The 22889-nt window shown below is 43.1% G+C and overlaps 1 protein-coding gene across 1 annotated transcript; it reads right to left on the bottom strand.

Moving 5' to 3' along the window:
• Window positions 1-8620: 8620 nt before the first annotated feature.
• Window positions 8621-19256, bottom strand: LOC133785471 (glutenin, low molecular weight subunit-like). The gene is made up of 2 exons (XM_062224700.1): window positions 18762-19256; window positions 8621-8683 (listed from the first exon to the last, which is right to left on the bottom strand). The coding sequence occupies exons 1-2, from the start codon at window positions 19254-19256 to the stop codon at window positions 8621-8623; spliced, it is 558 nt and encodes a 185-aa protein (XP_062080684.1).
• Window positions 19257-22889: the final 3633 nt, after the last annotated feature.

Genomic DNA, 22889 nt, shown 5'->3' with positions numbered 1-22889 from the left:
GGGGGGCCCGAGGGATCTTCACGTACCTCTGGCACTGCTCGCACTTGCGGACGTAGTCGATGCAGTCTTTCTTCATGGTGGGCCAGAAGTATCCTTGGCACAGAATCTTCTTGGACAAACTGGGCCCGGCCGTGTGATCTCCGCAAAAGCCTTCATGGACCTCATGCATGATGGCGCCCAGCTCAGTCCCGGACACGCACCTGAGATAAAGCATAGACAGTCCCCGGCGATAGAGTTTTCCGTCCATCATGACGTACTGGTGGGCCTGGTACAGGAGCTTCCTGGCCGCGGCTCGATCGTTCGGAACTTCGCCGGTGGACAGGTACCGGATTAGCAGCCCCATCCAGGAAGTGGATTGGTCGACGGTATGGACGGTGGGAGCCCCGATGCTCGGGACGGGGAGATGGTTGACGGGAACCAGTCTGGCTAGTTCAGCCTCTGCGTCGGAAGCCAGCTTCGCTAATGTATCCACTAAAATATTCTTCTCCCGGGGGATCTGGCGGATGGAATGCACCGCGAACGTCTGGAGCATCTCCCTCGTTTGAGTCACGTACGCCACCATTCTTTCTCCCTTGGTCTGATACTTCCCCGAGATTTGCCTGACTACTAGCTGAGAATCGCTGTAAAGTTCGAGGTTCGCTGCCCCTACCTCCCGGGCCAGACGTAGGCCGGCCAGGACGGCTTCATGCTCCGCCTCGTTGTTCGATGCTTTGAACTGGAAACGGAGGGCATTTTGTAGCTGGTGCCCCTGCGGTGACACCAAGATGATCCCGGCGCCGGCCCCATTCTCGTTCGAGGCTCTGTCCACGAATATTGTCCAAACGGGCGCCTCGGGGGCTGCGAGGATATTCTCTTCTGGTGGGATCCCGGAACATTCGACGATGAAATCGGCCAAGGTTTGTCCCTTGATTGACACCCGGGACACGTAAGATATATCAAATTGGCTCAGCTCCATTGCCCACTTCAGGAGTCTCCCCGATGACTCAGGTTTCTGCAATACCTGCCGCAGGGGATGGTTGGTTAAGACCTTTATGGCATGAGCCTGGAAGTAAGCTCGAAGCTTCCGGGAAGCCATCAGTAGGCAGAAGGCAGCTTTTCGATCAACGGGTATCGAGACTCGGCGTCTAGTAACCGCTTGCTCACGTAGTATACCGGGAGTTGTGTCCTTTCCTCTTCTCGTACCAACGCGGCGCTGATGGCGTGCTCGGTCACGGCCAGATACAGATACAAAGGCTCCCCTTCGACCGGCTTCGCCAGGATGGGGGCTTTGGCCAGGTGTTCTTTCAGCTTCTGGAAGGCCTCTTCGCATTCGAGTGACCACTCGAACCGGTGGCTTCCTCGAAGGACGTTGAAGAAAGGGACGCACTTGTCCGTGGCCTTAGAAATGAAACGGCTCAGGGCGGCCACTCGCCCTGTCAGGCTTTGGATGTCCCTGTGCTTCCGGGGAGAGGCCATGTCGATCACTACCTTGATCTTCTCTGGGTTGGCTTCGATTCCTTGGAAGCTTACTATGAAGCCCATGAACTTCCCGGAAGCTACGCCGAAGGTGCACTTCTTAGGGTTCAGCTTCATACCGTACTTCCGGATAACTGCGAAAGCCTCTGCCAAATCGTCCGAGTGGTCCCTCAACGTCTTGGACTTGACCAACATATCGTCGATGTATACTTCCATGTTTCGCCCTAGCTGGGCCCGAAACATTCGATTGACGAGCCTCTGGTAAGTTGCTCCGGCATTTTTGAGTCTGAAAGGCATGACTACATAGCAATAGATGCCCTTGTCGGTTTGGAAGCTGGTATGCTCCTGATCCACCACGTGCATGGAGATCTGGTTGTAGCCGGCGCGGCGACGATCCCCTGAGGGGCCTACGCTGGAGGTCCCTGTGCATACCCTCCCTGGGGCGGGTATGCACGAGTCGTTACCGGAGCCGTGGATTGCCCGGGGCTTGCGAACATGCCCGGGACACCCACGGGCATTCTTACCCACTGGTGGAGGTGCCTGAGCTTGATGAGGTTTTCAATCTCGTCTTTGAGCTGTCGACACTCGTCGGTGGTGTGGCCCACGTCTTTGTGATAGGCGCACCGTTTGCTGGTGTCTCTCGGATTCCTTCCCCCCTTAAACATGGGGCTAGGTTTCCGGTAGTGGACCGATCTTTCTGTCGCCAGGTAGATGTTTTCCCAGGTGTCCACCAAGTTGGTGTATTCTGAATATTGGGGCTCGTAGCCCCTCTTCCCCTTTTTGGCCAGCTCAGGCCGATTCTGGCCATTGCCCGATCGCTTCCCCCGGGAGGGATTCACGCTTGTCTCGGTTACTCCCGTCTGCGATTGCTGGGCTACGACGGGAGTCATACTGTGGCCGACCGGAGCGATGCCATAACTGGAGAAGTGCATGGATTGGGCTGGGGCATACCCCGAAGCGGCAGGGCCATATACCGTAGGGGTGTAACTGACGCCGGGCGCGACGGCCGTCCCCGGGACTATGGGGGGCGTGGCGTAGGACTGCGCAGGGAACTGCCCCGCACCTCCCGGAATCGTCTGAGGGATTGTCGGAGGGATGGGGTGAGGAGCTGGGGGCCGAAGGCCTGGATCTAAGCCTGCTCCCAGTTAATGAATCCTTGGGCCCTCCTGATGAATTCTTCCAACGTGGCGGCTTTACTGCGCTGCATGTCGTCCCAAAGTGGCGATCCGGCCCGGATTCCAGACTGCAGTGCCACCAAGCGTTGTCCGTCATCGACCTTTGTCTTGGAGGCTTCTTCAGTAAAGCGCTGGATGTAGGCTCTCAATGGCTCTGCGGGTAGCTGCTTAATATTGGCGAGGGCGCTGATTTTCATGTCCATCCTCATGGCGGCCACGAACTGCTTCCGAAATGCTGACTTTAGCCCGGACCATGATTGGATGGATCCCGGTTTAAGCCTTTTCCACCACTCTTCGGCGGGACCGCCCAACGTGATGGAGAAGCAGAGGCATTTGCCGTCGTCGCTGACGTGAGCCACGGTCATGAGTCGGTTGTACCGGGACAGATGATCCCTAGGATCAGTATTTCCAGTATAGGCAGTGAGGCTCGGCATCTTGAACCCCTTGGGCAGTACGGCGTCAAGGATGTGCCTCGCACACGGCTCTTTATCCTCTTCATCGGAGTCAGTGTCCGCGCCTTCCGGTTTGCGGACCAGGCGATCAGTGACCTTTTTTAATGCAGCCATTTGTTCCATGAGCATCTTGCCCGTGCTATCCTCCAGGGGGATTCTCTCGTTCCTCCTGTCGTTGATGACATTCTTGAGTTCGCCGCCTCGAGGGAGGATTTTTTCCTTGCGGCCCGCTCCTTCCGGGCATTCAGTCCATCACGTAAATCTACCCGGGAAGTGTCGTCCCCAGAGCTGAGAGCGTGACGATCCTCGCGGCGAGATCATTCCCGGCGGTTCTTGTTGACCGAAGCACTCGGGTGCAAAGACCTCTCCCGCCCGCTTGGCCCTGGGGGGTGCCGGGGCTGCCCGTTCTGTGGTCGTGCTCCTTGCGGATCGATTGGGTGGCCTCGTCCTGGGACGGGGCGCACCTTCTCTTTCCTAGGTAACGGCCATGAACGTGCCCCGGCTTTCTCGACGGGGGTGGTCTTCTCCCGGGTCTTCCATCGCTCCTTGTCCGGGACTCTCGGAGCTGCGTCAGGAAAAGGCTCTGGGGGACGGATCGGACTAGCACCCCTGGGGCCCCCAGCTTACTCTTGGGGAGCGGGTTGTTGCGTTTCTGGAAGTGGGCTAGCTGTGGGGTTGGCTGCTGGGCCCTGTGCGGCCATAAGCGCCTGTTGGGCCCGTAGAGATTCCTGCACTCGGTGGTGTGCCTCCGCCTGCTTAGCCATTCTGGCTTCCTGATCCAGGATTTGATGCCTGAGTTTGGTCACCTCCGAGTCCTGCTGATCGCCGCCGGGGACTCCAGGATCCACGGCTTCATCGTGATACTCCCCCTCGTTCTCCTCCTCGTAGTAATCTTCTTCGTTTTCTACTTCATACTCTGCCCCACCCTCGTAATCTTGTGACTCATCTTGTTGAGACGTCTGAGGAGGCACGTCCTCTGGCAAGTCCTGAGGGATGTGCTGAGAAGGCAGCGGGTCTCCGTTACCTTGCTCTGGGTCGATAGGGTCGAAGGTGGTGTGTCGTGTGTTCACCATCGTAGTAAAGGCCTGACGTTGGCGCTAGCTTCCTTCAGCTCTCAATGAAAGCACCAAACTGTTAACCAAGATTTTCGGCAACTCTATAAATGAACAATATTTGCTGGTAATAATAATAATGAGAGTAGAAGATCGACACAGGGTTTTTACGTGGTTGGGGCGTTAACTAGCCTTAGTCCACGAGTCTATATATTAGAGCTAGAAGAAGCTTATACAATGGAGTTTTCTAGCTGTATCTGAACAGAGTTTCTGCCTTCCTTCTTTTTTCTCTCCCCTCTTTACATTGTTCTACAGCTTATATTTATAAGCTGAGGGGAATACCGGGTCTGGGCCGGATCCGACCCGGGCCCATCAGAGAAATGAGTGTGAGGGGCCTTTCTAGTGGAGGCCCAATACAAAGAGATATACAATACACGAAATTCAAACAAGCTAAGGCCCAATTGGTTGACCTGAGATACAAGCTTCGCCCGTCAAAACGGCACTTTGGCTCTGACCACTTCGAGTCACGAGGCTGATTCAGGAGACAAGACCGGTCAGGGTACTTGGCTACGCAGTCCTAACACATCAGTGAGCAATCCCGAGGCGACCCTTTCTGCAGGCGAAAAGTGGGGGACAATGCCCACGCGAAATGAGGCGCCTTCAGGATCCTGGACGCTTAGCCCTTCACCCGGGGAGGGGATGATCCAGGTCCGTTTACCTTTGGCCCGCTCCGTTTACCATAGGCCCGAACCACACCAGGGTCCGGGACAGGAATGCATAGGCCGCGACGGTCCAGGCTCTCTGGCCATCACCGGGACCGTTCTTGCTGAGGACGAACTCGGAGGGACGTCCCGGACCCCTCCAATGGGCCCAGTCTGGAGTCCCTAGTCCGGACCAGTCCCCTTGGGCAATACTCAAACCCAGGGACCCTGGGCCGGGCCCATACGCCGATCTAGTCCTCTGACCTTGGGTTAGGGCAAAGGCCCAAATCCCCTGCAGGAAATGGGGATAACACCTAATAATCTCCAATATATTTCCCAAATTCTCATAAATACCCCCAGGCTCCCTCGAGGCGGGTATAAATCCCCACCGTGGCTATTTCGCTAAACCGCTCACTAGGATCGCCTCGAGCCACAAGCTGCAAATATATCCACATAATAATATGGTCCCAACAATTTATCACATATAATTACATTTATGCCCTCAATGGGCCAAAATTACAAACATGCCCTTATGAACAAAACAGGGCCCACATGCATATTTTACCCATAAACAGGTATCTAACTATATCCATATACTCAAATAATCATGCATGCCACATAACCATGCATTTAATCATTTATTCACATAAATATCAACTATGCCATCCTGGCACACTAATCAAGGCCCTTAAGTCTTATTAGCAATTTTGGGTCGTTACAATAAATATAGTGCTTTTGTGTACAGCTACTGCCCAAACTCCTTATGAGATTTGGAAAGGTAAGTGTCCAAATGTAAGTTATTTTCACATTTTTGGGTGTGTGTGTTACATTGTGAAAGATGGAGAAAATGTTGGAAAATTTTACGCTAAAAGTGATGTAGGTGTATTTATTGGTTATTCCATAAACAGTAGGGCATATCGTGTGTACAACATGAGAACCCAAACTGTTATGGAGTCTGCTAATACTGTTGTTGATGATATTAAAGATTTTTCAGAATTTTCAAGAGAAGAAGAGATAGATAAATTTCTGGAAGAATCACTTGTTCAATCAAAAGTAAAAATGACGTATCAAAAATTCCCTCTATTACTATAGGGACTTAAATTTAATCATCATCCAAGACATCTGATACATCCACATCTGAACAGACAGAGACGCAAATGCGTAAAATTATCACTGATCCAATTCAGAGAGAACCTTCAGCAAGGGTTAAAAAGAATCATCCAGCTAATCTAATTCTGGGAGATTTTGAAGAAAGCATGGTTACAAGGAAAAGATATGTAAATCTCATCCAATATGTATGTTTTACCTCTTCACTTGAACCAAAAAATGTGAAAGAATCTTTAACTGATGAGTCTTGTATTAAAGCAAGTCTTGTATTAAAGCAATGCAAGAAAATGATGATAGGAAAAGCACAAGTGGAGGATGTTTCTATTTGAGGAACAACTTGGTGTCGTGGCACAGCAAAAAGCAAAATCCAATTTCATTATCTACTGCTAAGGCTGAGTACATTGTTGCTTAAAATTGTTGTACTCAACTATTGTAGATTAAATAAATGATTGCTGACTATGGATTTTAATTGGATACTTTAACTGTATTTTGTGACATCACCAGTGAATTAAATATTTCTAAAAATCTTGTTCAACACTCACACACAAAATATATTGACTAGGAACTATTTCATTAGAAAGCTTGTTGAGAATAAGACACTAATCATGGAATACATTGAGACTAGAAAGCAAATTGTTGATATTTTTCACAAAGTCTCTAGATTCAGCTTGATTTAATTCCCTCAAGAAGTCCTTGGGGGTTTGTAGAATATAATTTTTTTTTGTTTTTTTCTTGACCGTCTTTTCCTAGATGCTTATCTAATATTTGTATACCTGTTTAAACAATTTTCAAACTTATTCAAAAAAATTGTGAGTAATTTCTTTTAGATTAATTATTCTTGATATATGTCATGCTAAGTATGTTGGTTTCGAAATAAAAATTTCTTCATGATATATTTTTGGGAAAAATGCTTACTAACAGTGTAATGAGCAAAATTCACAAAAATTCTTCAGTTCAGGTTCCTTTGTGAGAATAGAGCTACCTATACCAGTGCGTGAAAGCTATCTTTGAGTAAGTTGATCTTGTGTAATTAGACCTATGTAGAGAATACACTACCATTGAAAAGGGATACCACTGGTGTAGTGTGACAACGTCTTCATTGGGTATTACAAAAAAATGCCAAAATTTCCAACAAGGGCAATGACCCTATTTTTACACTCCACACACTAATACCTATTCTAAATGAAGAAAAAGTGAAAAATGTAAGCCTCATCCTCTGTGTTAATATTTTTCCTAAAAATATGTTGTGCACTAAAATTTTATATTTTTATCCCAACAGCCTCAAGCATGTTATATAAATAAATAATTCTCTAACATTATAGTACTCATTTAATTTTTGAAAGTTTGTTCGTTGTGAAATTTTATGGTCATTATCTATATATATAATAAAAAAAAAAATTGTAATATCGAAAAAAGGGGGAAGAAAACTGAAATGTTGTGGGGTGTGAAATCATGCTTTATTTGACATTTTTTATTCTAATTGATTTTTTGTTTTTTTTGTCAATATTCTCTCTAACGTTAAGGATTTTCTAGATATTAATTATTTTGTTTTAGAAAAAAAGGTCAGTTGAAAAAAAACAGAGAATTTTTTTTTGTCTTTTTAATTTGGTCACAATAAAGACAAAAAGTTTCATTTTTCTATCCTAGTCAAGAATAGAATAAGTACCCATTTTGTTCCTTTAAACCACATTGGTCCTCACATTCCCACGATCACTCTCCCATTTACTCACTTTCTCATTTTTTTCGGTTATTTCTGCTTGGTTCTCCGCTATTTTTTTTCTTTCTTATGCTTCCTTGTGTGCAGGAATCAATGACTCAAACCAAGACTGTCAATTCTCCCCAACCCTCTGCCGGTGCTTCTAGTTCCTCTACTTTATCTGTTGTTATTCCTGAGACATCAGAGATTCTCCTTGTCAAAGCTGATCTTGAAATGGTTAATAATTGCATTGGAACAAGGGAGGCCATTCAACAAGCAATTATTGATCAACTATATGCAATATCCAAGGGTGTTTAGTTGTTATATTGCTTTATTTTCAATTTTTTTTAAAAATTCCAAAGAACAAGTTCTCGTGTCTTTTGTTTTTTATTTTCGTTACTTTGGCACCTTTATAGACACAAATGGGAGTAGTTGGTATTTTTTATATATATATATATATTTTTTTTTTGTACAACTCTGGACCCTATTTTCAGGGGGAGTTGTGTGGTAGTGTCTTGTTAAACTTTTTTCCTAAAAGTTGACAATTTGTGCTATAGTTGTTAGTGCTTGTTTGCAGGGGGAGTTCTTAGGAACTTAATATTTTTTCTTACAAATTGTTTGCTACAGGTATTTGTGCCTAAATTGCTAAAAATATATTTTGTATAAAAAGTTGTCAAATGAGGAGATTGTAAAGTCCAAAAATTGGCTAATTTTTTAAATGAATATATTTTTCCAATTATGTTTCAATTTTGAAATTCTATATATGGTAGTTGGTGGATTTTGTCACTTTTGGGTAAGTATGGATTCTATATTAAATGAATTATCTATAGTCAAGTTTCCCTATTTTTTATAGTAATTTTGTTTATAATAAGTATGTTTAATATGGAATTGATCACTGTATATATTTATTGATTTTAATTGAGTAACTCGAAATATCTTTGTGCCCAAGTAAGATCAATTTCGAAATGAACTTGGTTTGAAATTAAGTCCAGGTTCGTCCATTTTTTGATGATACATAATGATCTTCTGTTACATCTGAATTTCTCTACAGTAAAGGTAATTGAGAGTTATTTTTAGAAACTCTTTGATTTGATCTGATTGAGATTAAGAACGAGATTGGATTGGCTTAGAGTTTCCTAAACTCTATAATTACCAGACCTAAACAACAACTAATCTCAACTCTTCTCCATTCTAACATTTCTTATTTTGAAGAGTTATTTTTTATTTAAAGAGTAGTCTCTGTCCAACTATCTCTTTGTTTGTTTGTTTGTTGTTTATTTTAATTCATCAGCAATCTGTCATCATACATCAGAATATATGTCTGATCAAATAATTGTATAACTATTCTACATTAACTAAATTATTTGATAAATTCAATTGGTAATCATAAAAAATAGAATTTTAGTTTTCAAACATTTTTCCAACCTACACAACCTCACCAGCCCATTCAAATAACAACCTAAAAGACATTGTTGACCCTCGATTTGGCCAACGACACAGAGTCAAAATAACGACAAAGAAACAAAAAAGAAATTGAGAATGAAATCAAATGGGAAGAAGGTGACACAAATGATTTATAGTGGTTCGGCCCCAACTATGTGGTAATAACCTACGTCCACTTAGTGTTCTTATTGATGTTAAATCCAAATGTCGTGATCAAAGAACTATGGTCTTGAGTTTCACCAGCCTTAGGAGAATTAAAACTTTTCGGTGGATAATCACACTTTGTTCTTTCTATGAGTATTCAGGTTCAAGGTTCAAAAGTCCAAAGTCCCTTCCTTGAGCCCTCTCCCGTATATTTATAGGCTCAAGGGGGTTACATGGACCAATGGACCTTAATTATCCTTAATATCATTGTATCAAGGCAATAAAGAGAAAATATAATAAATGTAGTTATTACAAGATTACATATCTTTAAAGGAAATATACCGAAGCATGCGACCAGACTGGTCGCATCTAATCATGAGATTTGATGAGGCAAAAAACACTTGGTCGATAGGCGAACAACATCCCTTCACTTCAACGCTGCCACGTGCCAACCACGTGTAATAAATTCTTCCCACGTCATCAGGATCCATTTTTGGGTAAACATTTGCCCCCCAAGTTTATTTTCCTTGCGACCAGCATAAAGTAAACTTAAGTGACTGACCCTTCGCATACCCCACCAAATATGTCAGAGTCACCCATGCTTTCTCGAAAAAGGCAACCAATCATGTCTTTTCAGTTTCCCAAAAGTTGGCTGACGGCTATTGCATTTCCCCATGTCTTGAAAAAGTAATTCCCATTATTACCTCTTTTACAGTGCCACGATCAATACAAATAACCCATTTTCTTCACTTTTCACTTTTTACCAATCTTCTTGTCTTCAAGAACTCTGAAGAAGAAAGCAAAACAAACCCAGAAAAATTCGCTGATTCAAGGTGCGCATGCCCATTCTTCTGAAATCTTCACTCCAATCCTTCATCCAAGTAAGCTTTCTAGTCGATTTTTTTTTTGTTATGCTGTGTTGTGCCTATTTTCCCCCTTTATTTTTTATTTCTGAGTTCTTGAATATCCCTGTCAGTTCTTGCAAAATGGTTTCGGGGTAAATGGGTATATTGATTTGCGCTAAGTTTGGTAGGAAAATAACACTTTGCTGGGATGATGAGTTAGTTGGGTAGTTAGGATTATAACTTTAGGGCGTGAAATCGAAGTAAAAATTTGATTTCTAAGCTTGTAGAAAAAAACTGGGTTTGTCCTGCCCTTTCAAAGTCGAAAGGTTTTCCTAAAAAGCTTTTCACTTCTGCTGTTTAATCCATTTTCCAAATTGTTCGCTTGAAATGTAGTGTTTTTTGTCAGAATGCTGCTGGTCGTATAAAAGCTTAACTTTTATACATGAGCAACATTATTCCAACTTTTAAACATCTTGATCCTTTTGGCCATTAGATTCTCATCTCCCCTTTTCTGTTCGCAGATTTTCATGCAAGATCTGTGGGGAGGTGAGAGGCCAATTTACGACGATCTGCTGGCCCAACTACTCGAGTACGAAAAATAACCGTCGCTGCTAATCACGGAGATCCCTTTTTCTCAAAACACCCCAAATAATCCTTCGACCTCACCTCAAAAAATGGGTCGAGTAAAGTCTATAGCCCAGAAAAAGAAATCATCCAACCCTCCTTCAAATTAGCCTACTCCTCGGGCTAAAATTCCTTCGACCAATGGTCGAGATGAAAATACCCCTGATCTAGAAATCCAAAATCAAGCCCAACTCCGAAATGTCCTTCGACCAAACGTCGAATGGTACATTGCTCCTCCTAGCCAAATCACGTTTAGGATGATAGCCAATTATATCAGGAAGTACGGATTTCCTGGGGTGACCTTAGTCCGACCCACCAACGACCAGTGGGCAAACTTGCCTGGTGGCGCCTTCAGCGCCTGGTCAAGGTATCACATCAAGGCAGGTGCAACCTTGCCTCTTCATTCATTCTTCTAAGGAGTGGCCAATTATTTTAGGGTCTCTCCTTTCCAAATAACACCAAATGGGTATAGGATACTTTCTGCCCTTTATATCCTCTACAGCCATAAAAAGTGGCCTGTCCCCACACCTCATGAGATCAACTACTTGTTCGATCTCATGTCTAACCCCAATCAGAACAACACGGGGTTTTTCTATTTCTTCCACCAGGAATCGTCTCATGTTTTCCTGAGTGAAACCTCCAACAAGTCCAATGTAGGAAAGTATTTCGAGGAGTACTTCTTAACCCCAGACCTGGTCGCTAACAATCTGGCCTTCACTAAGGGGGGTAAATTCTTCATTCTCTTGCCGCTTTAATTTCTTTTAACTTTTCCCATGAATTTACTAGAACTTTTATGTCATTCAATTCCATGGCTACGACCAGCCCCTACTCCAGAGATGGAGTTACGAGTGGCTCTTTTGGCCATCATGACCGATGTGGAAAAATGTGTCAAAGAGCTGGTCAGATATGCCAATCTAAGGCTGGTCGGCCTTCTTGTACCTCACCAGGATGTGAGGGAAACCACTGCGGGGAGTGCCACTAATGAAGGAGTTCCCGAGCAACACCCAGATGTGTCACAACCCCCAAGGAGGAGGACAACTGGAGTGACAATCAGGGAACCCTCCAACACCCCGCGAGCAGATGCTCCTCGGGCCCCTTTAGGGAAGGGCAAGAAGAAGGTCTCCGAGCCTATCTCTGAATCCTCGGACGATAATGGTACTGATCTCTCGCTTTTAGAAAGTTTGCTTATTCCCTGTCACTTATTTGACGGGGACGACAACTTTAAATACACTCCCACTTTAGATTCAGACTTCTTCATGCCAGAGAGTGAGTGTAACACTAGTACAATATATAATGTAGTGACCAATAATTATAGCGATGAAAAATCGTGTCTGTACAAGTGATCAAAAACATGATCTTAAACTTATAAGCGATCAATCACATAAAATGACCAACCCATTTTCATAACTTGTAAAAAGAAAATTAATACAAGCCAATTCTTTAAGAAGAATTGTTTATTGATAGTACTTGCGTAGGTGTTCTCCATTGCAATAGCGAGGAATTTGATCTCCATTTAAGCGAGCAAGTTTGTAAGTGCCTAGATGTAGGACTTCTTCAATTTGGTACGGTCCTTCCCAGTTAGGTCCGAGTACTCCATCTGTAACGACTCGAATTTACTAATAAGGCTTAAGGGCCTTGATTAGTGTGTCGGGAGGGCATAACTGAATTATATGTGATTTAATGATTAAACGCATGTTATATGATTATTTGAATAACTGTGATGCATGACTATGTGTATTAGTATGCATGTAGGCCCTGATTAGGTTAGAAGGGCATAATCATAATTTTGGCCCGTTGAGGGCTAACTGTATATATATGTGATAAATTGATGAGACCACATTATTATGTGGATATATATGTAAACTGTGATTCGAGGCGATCCTAGTGAGCGGTTCAGCGAAAAAGTCACGGCGGGGATTTATACCCATCTCGGGGCGAGCTTGGGGGTATTTCTGGGAATTTAGAGAATATATTGGAGTCTATTTTGATAATGAGGAATATAATTGGTGATTATTTAGGTGTCGGGAAGTAAGCAGTAAATATTAGAGACACTCGATTAGCGGGAATTGGGTGTAATGACTAAAATGCCCATAGGTTGATTAAAGGCTTAGGAATAAAGGGAGGGTAAATTGGTCATTTTTCTTATAAGGGATAAGTAATATTAAGTTTTATACCTTAGTTTATTGTGTAGAAAGAGCTGGAAGTCTGAAGGAAAGAAAAGAAAGAAAAGAAAAGGAAAAAAAGGAAATTAGGAGTCCATCTCTCTCTCATTCGGTTGGAGGTCTGTTCTCCATTTCTCGGGGTTTCTTGGAGCTAAAACTCAGGAAGAGTCTAGGCAGGAGCTTGAGGCTAGGGTCCCTAGATTGGCTTGAGGAATTGATAGGGGATACTCATCTTTTGAGGTAAGGTTCAAGGTAGTTTTCAGTTTCTAGTTATTTGTATTGTTGTGGATTTTGAGCTGAGTTTTGGTGGGGAATTTTAGGGAGTTGAGGCTAAAGCTTTGAGGAGGAGAAGGCCAAGATAGTGAGGAGGATAACCTAAGTTGAGCTCATCCATCAAAGGTAAGGAATTCTAGTTCAAGTTATGTGGTTTTAGCTGTTGTTCTTAATGAGTTTTTGAGCTTTAGGTTCAACCATGGTGATTTCCTTGATTTGGGGTGCATGTGATTGAGTTATGTGTGGTTGCGATGTTTGGGATGAGTAGAGGATGATGGTAGGCTTGTTTTTATGTTTGGTTAAAGTTTGGAAGAGTTTTGGTAAGGTTTGGCTAGGGGAAAATTGAAGGAGGAAAATGCAGGGTTTGTTGTGCTGTGACTAGCGCTACAACGCTAGTCACTGGGCGGTATGGTGCTAGGCTATGTGTTCTGAGGCATTTTAGGCTCTGTTTGTAGCGCTGTAGTGCTACCCTGTTTCCATAAAGGGGTTTTTGGGTTATTTTCAAGGGTTTTTGCCCGGGGGTTCGGGGCTTGGTTCCACCACCCTGTTTGGTGGAATTAGGGCTTCCCGAGGGCTCAGGATTGGTCCCGAGGCTAGGTTTTGGACTTGAGGTTTGGTGATGATTCTAATCTATGGCTGTGACTAGGTGTACGCTAGGGCTCAGAAGAGATTGTGCTTGAGGATCATATTGAACAAAGCTAACAAAACTAAAGGTAAGAAAACTGCACTCGGTTATGTGTTTGTGATGGGACTGTAATGACCCAACTACTCTAGACTTTTGGACCATTAACGAAATCTATACATAAACACTAATCCTTAATAAAACTTTACAAATGAAAAGACCATAACTTTATTAAGAAACTTGTAAAATAAAAGTTAAACTTACATAAAATATCAAGTAGGATATGGGATCCCATTGTTTTAAAATCAAAACATGACATAATTAAAAAGAGATTTACATAATAAAATGCGGAAAAATACATGTAAAAACCATAAGAAACAAACTACATCCTCGAATCGAAACGCTCGGCTCTTGAATCCATTCCGCCTCAATACACATTCTCCAAGCTTCCAAGAACCTTTCCCGCCACTAAGACTATTTTCCTGCACATATAAACAAAAAGGAGTGAGCCTAATGCCCAGCAAGGAAAATCTAACACATAGTCCATATACATAAATTTCATAAAAACATAAAAACATAACATAACATAACACTTATATCACATACATACTATAATGGCCATTATTACTTGGGGTCCCATAGACTAAACAAGTCATATGCCCATTAGATTAGTGGGGTCTTGCTAGCTAAGCAAGTCATATGCCCATAATCTATTTGGGGCCTGTTAGTCATATAGGTCATATGCCCAAGCCTACAAACATATTTAACATAACATATTTCATAACATAAAGACCATAAGATAACATATAAAAAGCATATAACATATAAATTCTATCCTATTTTCCTTACCAAAATTACCGGGATATGAGGACAGAGTTGGGACTTTGGAACACTCCTAAAAACCATTTGTAACAGAGTGAGTACTTAGAAGAAAAGAAATGAAAGGAATGGGAGGACTATACCATTGAGAATCTACTTACCAAAAACTTATGTGCAAGTTCTTAGATTTCCTAACCAAAATAAAGAATAAGGTTAGAAGGCTGAGTAGAAGACTATGAGAACTTAAATAAAATAATACCAATGAACTAGAGTGTGGAAATACCTTGAAGACTTGTAAGACCAATCTAAACCTTGAACCGAAATGCTATAAAACCTTACTTCCCAAGTGTTTGATAAGCTTATGATGATCAAGCTTATGATTCCCAACCCAAGTGTTCACACTCTCACACTCACCTAGCAACTTTCAGCCTCTGAACTTAGAGCAATAGATGAATAAATGGCTGGGTACTAGGTCCTATTTATAGAGTTTAGGAATGAAAAGATCCCATTTAACTTGAATAAAAATAATGGATTTTTAAGTGAAAATAATTTGAATTATCGTTCAGCAGAGGCTGAAGACTCGTTCAGAAAGGTGCTGGACTTATCAAGAGGTTGAAGGTTTGAATGGGAAACGATTTTGAAAACTTTCAAAATGTGATGAGAGGGGCGATATATCGCCTCCTGTAGGCGATATATCGCCTGGGCCAGTAGCCCGAGGCAATCGTGCATCGTTTCGGGTTTTTCGTATGTTCGTGCTGCGATATATCGCCCCTATAGCTGCGATATATCGGCATACGCTGATTATTTAAACACGAAATTACACATTTTTAGCTTAATTTAAATTGAGTAAACAGCCTTGACTAAGCCCTCTAACATTTTCAAAGCTGCTGACTGACCTTAGAGCATTCAAATTTTACCCTTAATAAATTTAATCCTCAAAATACTTACTCATTAATAACCCATACATAACATGTGCTATTATCTAATTGGTTCTTATCTAAACCTTATAATATAATAAATATTACCCTCAATATCAGTCATATTAATCAAACCTTAGGTTAAAATTAATATTCTTAAACTATAGGTTAAACTTAGAAAATCTACAAGTACTACTACGAGTGTCCAAATAAATCCCGGTCTGAACCAAAAATCCACAGTCATAAAGATAATACTATTATTACTATTATACTACTATCTAAATTAGCTAAGTAAAGTTCTTGGACTCTACAGGGACTAAGAGCTCCCTATATATGTATGATGTGATAGGTGGTATTATGCCATGGGGGCCTAAGGGTGCCGTAAATAATACTTGTGTACAGGGCGCGGCTCGGCCACTGGTATCCGGGGACAACTTAATATTCACTGAGCTCGGTTTAAGCTGGCCGGAGTCAGTTGGATAAATAGAGGGTGCAGCCTAAGGGCGTTAACCCTAGTTATCATAGTTGGATTGATTATTGACATGAAATGTTGTAATTGGTATGTTGAATACTTGATTAACATGAATGCTTAGACTGTTGAGTACATGCTTATGCAGTATGAGTTATTTGATTGTCTGTTGAGTGATTGTGCTCTGTTATTGTGTTTTCTTTCTGGACCTTGGCTCACGGGTGCTACGTGGTGCAAGTAAAGGCAAAGGCAAGTTGGACAGTCCTTGAGGTGGAGAGCTACGGGGCTGAATGTACATGGTCAGTTGCTCAGTCGCCACGGCCGAGGAGTGGAATAGGACGAGATCTTAGAGTGGCTAGCAACTGTATTTAAATCTTAAATCTTTTGTAAACAGTCTTTAACTTGTTACTTATGGGATCCCATGTAAAAAGAAAATGTTTATTTATAAGAGAAGTAGCTCTTTAGGCCAAAATCTTTTAACCCTAGTTCAACCATAGTTTCAGTAACACGTTTTGAATTAAATGACTTGATTAACAAGCCTTGCACCTTTATAAGCACACAGTGTAACGGTCTTGGCTATCCAGGGCGTTACACCAGCGGCCTGGTCGCAGGTGTTGAGGAAAACCCTTCTAAGTACTAGATCTCCTACATTGAATTCCTCTCACGTACATTAGAATTGAAATAACGGGCGACCTTTTGCTGGTAGGCTGCTACTCGGAGTTAGGCTTGCTCACGCTTTTCGTCGACCAAATCTAGAGATTCCATCAATAACTAGCTATTAGAGCCTTGATCGTACGTCATTCTCCGGTGTGACGGAAGATCTAACTCGACAGGCAACATAGCCTCATATCCATAGGCTAGGGAGAATGGAGTAGGGCCTGTTGCTGTGCGATAGGACGTCCTGTACAACCAAAGGACTTCAGGCAACTTCTCTAGCCATGCTCCTTTTGATTCTTCAAGTCTTTTCTTCAAATGATCTTTTAGCGTTTTATTGACTGCCTCGACTTGTGTGTTTGCTTGCGGGTGAGCAAATGAAGAAAAGCTCTTGATAATTCCATGCAGCTCTTGATAATTCCAGATGGTGAGTAATGTTCCTGCCACAAGAGCTGGCTGTAAAGGTGGCGAGTGTTGGCGTGCAGGCGCCTGCTCGTTGCCACCTGGAGCCTCTTGCTGAAAACCTCCTGTGGCTCGTACCTATCTCCTTAGGTGTCCCTACCTGACCAGGAACTCGATCTCGTCCTTCAACTGTTTACACTCATTGGTGTCATGTTCGTAGTCGTTGTGAAAACGACAGAATTTTGTCGTATCTCTCTTGGAGATATCCTTCCTTATAGGCGTTGGTCGCTTATAAGGGACATTAGAGATGGTCGCTTAATAGACCTCTGCTCTACTTTTGACAAGGGTCGTATAGTTGGTGAATCTTGGCTTGTATCTATTGCCTTTTGGGCATTTATTTTTAGATGTTGACGGCTCATTGCCCGCCCTTTTTCCACCATTTCTTCTATTTTTGTTCCCGTTGCCTTTACTGTTTCCATTGGGTTTATCCGACTAGTTGGCGGCCTTGGCGGGATCTTCCTTCGGTCCCTTATCTTTCGTGGGTGACTTCCCTTCGTTGGCAATCGCATCTTCGAGCTTGATGTATCGATCAGCTTGATCCAGGTTTTCCTGGGTACTTCTTACTCCATTCTTTCTCAAGCTACTCCAGAGGGGGGAGTGGCGTCTAACCCCAGTAGTTAGGGCCATCATCTTTCCCTCGTCGCCCACTGATTTGGCTTCAGCCGCTGCTCGCATAAAGCGCTGGACATACTCCTTTAAGGGCTCTCCCTCCTTTTGGCGTATCTCGACCAGCTGGTTTGCCTCAGTGGGGTGTACATGACCCGTATGGAATTGTCCATAAAATTCCTTCACGAAAATTTCTCAGGATAATATACTAGCAGGAGGGAATTTAAAGAACCACTCCTGAGCGGTGTCAGATAGTTGTGGCAGGGAAGATCCTGCAGTGAGCATCGTCTGACACCTTCTGAATTTACATTTGTATCTCAAATTTGTTGACAAGAGATACTGGGTCCCCGTACCCATCAAAGTTCTGCAGTACTGGCATTTTGAACTTGCTGGGGGTTTCTTCCACAGCAATCCTCTGCACAAACGGAGTGCCTCTCCTCCAGTCGTACTCTATGTGGGATGTCCGGCTCCCGACCAGCTGATGTACTGCCTGATTCAGAGCATCAATTTGAGCCTCAACCATGTCTAGGATTGCTGGGGCGACTGGTGCTGGAGGAGCGTACTCATCGTGCCTATCGCGCCTGTCGTTGAGTACGTCTCTCAAGTCATCATCCATGTGCCTTTGCTCGCTAACTCCTAGCTGATCAAAGATGTTATGATGTCTGGGTTGCCCGCCAGTGTTATGGCTTACAGGCCTATTGTCTCTTGGTGGGGGGTTCCTGTCACCACCTCTTTCTTCATGCCTTCGACCAGCATTCCCCCTGCCGGAATCGACCTCATTGTAGTCATGGTCGTCTCTAAATTGCGGCCGACTTTGGCGCGACCGGCTGGTCATGCTATTTCCTCCTCTGGCTGGCATTCCCGAGCATCAGCGGGAGGCCTGCGCTGGCTGGTGGGTCCTTATGCATTATTATGCCGTGGGGAGCCCCTAACCATAGATCCTGACTCGTTATGCCTTCTGTTGGCAGAAGGACATTGCCCCCTGCTCAGTGGATTCTTCTCATCATCCCCTGGGCATCTAGGGCTACGGGGCGGCTGCCCGGCCCTATTCTGCCTCTGTCGCTGGGGATTGCTGTGACCAGCCTGAGAAGGTGGCTGTTGCTCAGGATCCCGAATTGGGACATCATCTTGAGAAACAGGTGGTTGCTCCGACCTTTGTGGGCTTGTTGGCTGGATCGGAGGACTTGGATTTGGGGCCCGTTGTGGTGATGCCCTTGGTGGCTGATCCGGTTGAGAGGCCGGCGCAGCATGCCCCCTGGTGAAATGAATGGCTGCTTCAAGAGCAGTCGTGGCATCTCTATGCCGACGGTCCATTTCTGTCTGCCGCTCATTTAGCTCCTGGCGTTGACGCTCAATCTCCCTTTGCTGCAGCGCTAAGGTCTCTGCCGTATTTTCCTGATTGGCCCTCAGACTGGCCAACTCATCCTGCAACACACCTAGTGTTGCCCTAAGCGTCTCATAATCCATTTCCTCCTGTTCAAAATGAAAGTATGGTTGATTTTCAGCCACATTTGGAGGAGGAGATTGAGACGACGTAGCGCCGACAACCTGTCCAGCTTTCTTGGATGTCTTTGCCATTTGATTTTCTTCAAGTTTCTTAACTAAGCTCTCAATGAAAGCACCACAATGTTGACTCTCGATTTGGCCAACGACATGGAGTCAAAATAGCGACAAAGAAACCAAAAGGAAAATAAGAATGAAATCAAATGGGAAAAAGGTGACACAAATGATTTATAGTGGTTCGGCCCCAATTGTGTGGTAATAACCTACGTCCACGTAGTGTTCTTATTGATGTTGAATCCTAATGTCGTGATCAAAGAACTAGGGTTCTTGAGTTTCACCAGCCTTAGGAGAATTACAACTTTTCAATGGATAATCACACTATGTTCTTTCTATGAGTATTCAGGTTCAAGGTTCAAAAGTCCAAAGTTCCTTCCTTGAGCCCTCTCCTGTATATTTATAGGCTCAAGGGGGTTACATGGGCCAATGGGCCTTAATTATCCTTAATATCAGCGTATCAAGGCAATAAAGAGAAAATATAATAAATATAGTTATTACAAGATTACATATCTTTAAAGGAAATAAACCGAAGCATGCGACTTGATTGGTCGCATCTAATCACGAGACTGGATGAGGCAAAAAACACTTGGTCGATATGCGAACAACATCCCTTCACTTCAACGTTGCCACGTGCCAACCACGTGTAATAAATTCTTGCCACGTCATCAAGAGCCATTTTTGGGTAAACAAATATAACCATATGTGTATTTCCAACCCGACTATTGAAGTTATACACAAGTTGGATAACGATTCCAAATTCCCCAACTTGACCCGACCGACCAATAAGTAATTATTTTAGAACTTTTTTTATCTTTACAATGTTTTTATATCCTTATATAATTCAAAATTAACACAATAACACTTATATTAATATATAAAAGCATAAATTATCTACTTTTCTTATCGTTAAAAAAATATTTATTAAATTTATTATCATTTTTAGGATGAATTAATACTTGGTGGCCAAGTTTACATGAGCTAGATATATATCTGTTGACTCGACTTTTCCCCGACATCTAAAGAATAATCATGTGAGAGTGGACTCAAGTATTTGATTTGAAATTAATGCTAGAAAGTATAATAAATGAAGAAAGGACTTACAGTGGTTCTGGTTAAGAATTGACCTACGCTCACTTTAATTATTTTTATGATGCATGAGCTTGATGACCATAGAATCAGATTAAGCATAGTCACCAGATACCACCATTTGGCTTTGGTTAAAATTGATTACATAAAGCTCTCTAACGATGGAGCTTCTAAGTGTTTTATACTCAAAGATGTCCCATTTATTTTGATCCATTGTTCTTTTATTTTTAGTGAGGAGTTTGGGTTGATGTAACGCCCTACTACCTTAGAGTCGTTACCATGTGGATTTTTAAAATGTTTCATTTGCTTGCTAATTGAGGTTTTAAATTGAAAAGTGTGATTAAATCAGAATAAATACTCATTTGGTGAAAATTAAGTGTACAAGGGTTGGACGTCCATTATAGTTGTTAAAGTGATACACTGGAAACCCAAAACACTGTTTCAAAATATATTTATAATTCAAAAGTTACTTTATAGTCGACCTAGGCAACAAAGTTAAGTGTTTATAATATGTCCCTCAAACAACCCTGATCGTGGCGTCCAGGTAGACCGAACATGTACACGCCACTCCACGCTCTCCGACTCATGTTTGGTCGGCCTTTCCTTTTCCCTTACCTACACCATAGAGCACCCGTGACCAAGGCCCAGCAATAAAACTCCATACATAGCATAAGACAGTTTAATCAAATAAATACACAACCTTAAATTGATATCAGACTATTCACATAATGACCTATGCCGACCCGGATGCTTTACAAGGCACGGGGTTAACGATCTTCACCGAGCACGTGAGCACAGCACCCTTAGAGGCTCTCGCCCTAGCAGCCTGCATTCAATATGCTTAATGTTGATCTTGGCATTTGTCATCCCCGGCCTTCGCCGTTCCCGGCCTTCGCCATTTTCGGCTTTCGCCGTTTCTGACCTTCATCGTTCCTGGCCATCGTCGTTCGATCATAATCATACAAAACATAGCACAACAACTACAAATATTCACACATGCATTAAAAACAAATAATTAGGCCATGGCCTACTCTACACGCACAAATAATTTTCTTACTTGTGCCCCGAGCTTACTGTTTAGTGTTACCCCAAGCGCGATCCCCTAAACCCGAGCATTGGCGATAAACCAAGTCACAACGCAATATTAATAACATCCATCAAGCCCTAAATCAAATAAGAACTTTGAAATGATATTCAATCCTCCGAGACCTCGAATCCCACTAAACCGGGTAGTAGGATCCTTCCCGGACCTTTACATTTTGCTTCTCAAGCTTAAAACCCTGATTTAGTCATTTTCCTTAATTTGAGCCGTAGCCCAGCCCGTAAGAGTCGTGACGCCCTACAAGTTATAGAGCCTTGGGGCTCTCTCCTGGGGAACACGAGTCGTGGCACGCCCTACTTGCGCCACAGCGCCTAGGCAACATCAGAGGCTCCCCAAGACTCTTCACACACACAGGCGACAGCGCCTGAAGAACAAGGCCACGACTCTAGCCCAAAACCCAGAAACTCCCATGCATTTCTACGAGCCAACCCTCTAAAATCCACCTAACTCAAACCTTAAACCTAGAATTATGTTTAGAATTCGTATCGAAACACATCACAGTACTAATACCCAAAAACTTATCTCATAAACTCATTCAAAACCCAGAATATGATCCTAAGTTTGAACCTCAAGAAAAACTTCTAACCACGACATAAAGACCATCAAAATTAGAACAAAATCCTTACCTCGGCTGCAAATTCGACCCTGAACTAAATCCAAACACCTCAAGCTTCAAGCTTCCTCAAATCCTTAGCCAAATCTCCTCAAAATTCAGAAAAACTTCCAAGCTTAGTGTGAGAGAGGGAGCATCGAGAGAGATAAGTGTTTGAGAGATAGAGAGTTATGTTTGTCTTCTAATTTTGGTTCCTTCCACAAAGTTCCTAAGGTTGAGCCTATTTCTTGATTCAAAAGACCATAATGCCCCTAACTTATCCTTAGCCTTTCTAACACTACCAAGGGTAAAATCATCTGTTGCCACATTCCGTCTAATTCCTCGAATAGTACTATAAATCCCCATTTAATCCTGGCACCCTCATATACTTGCTAAATCACTACCTGTTACCTGGTAATCCTGAACACGTACTATATCCCCAAAATACCCTTAGCTCACCCTAAGCTAGGCATTCAACCCCGCTGTGACTATTCCGCTCCCTAGAACCATCTTGGATCACACATCACAAATATATCTCCACAATATTGTGGTCTCAGTCCTAACACACACATTATTTACATTTTTGCCCTCAATGGGCCAAAATTACAATTATGCCCCTATTAACGAAAATGGCCCCACATTCATATTTAATTCACCTAAACATGCATTTCTAATCATATAATCATTTAATCCACGTAATAACATATTTTAATTAATTATTGCCCTCCCGACACACTAATCAAGCCTCTAAGCCTTATTAGTAGATTTGGGTCGTTACAACTATTCCCTCCTTACACAACTTTCGTCCTCGAAATTTACCTGAATAGCTCAGGATATCGGTCCTGCATATCAAACTCAAGCTTCCAAGTTG

Source organism: Humulus lupulus, chromosome 6 (assembly GCF_963169125.1).
Source record: "Humulus lupulus chromosome 6, drHumLupu1.1, whole genome shotgun sequence".
NCBI classification, from domain to species: Eukaryota; Viridiplantae; Streptophyta; class Magnoliopsida; order Rosales; family Cannabaceae; genus Humulus; species Humulus lupulus.
The sequence above is the reverse complement of the archived record's forward strand: the minus strand, read 5'-3'. Positions and strand labels throughout refer to the sequence as shown.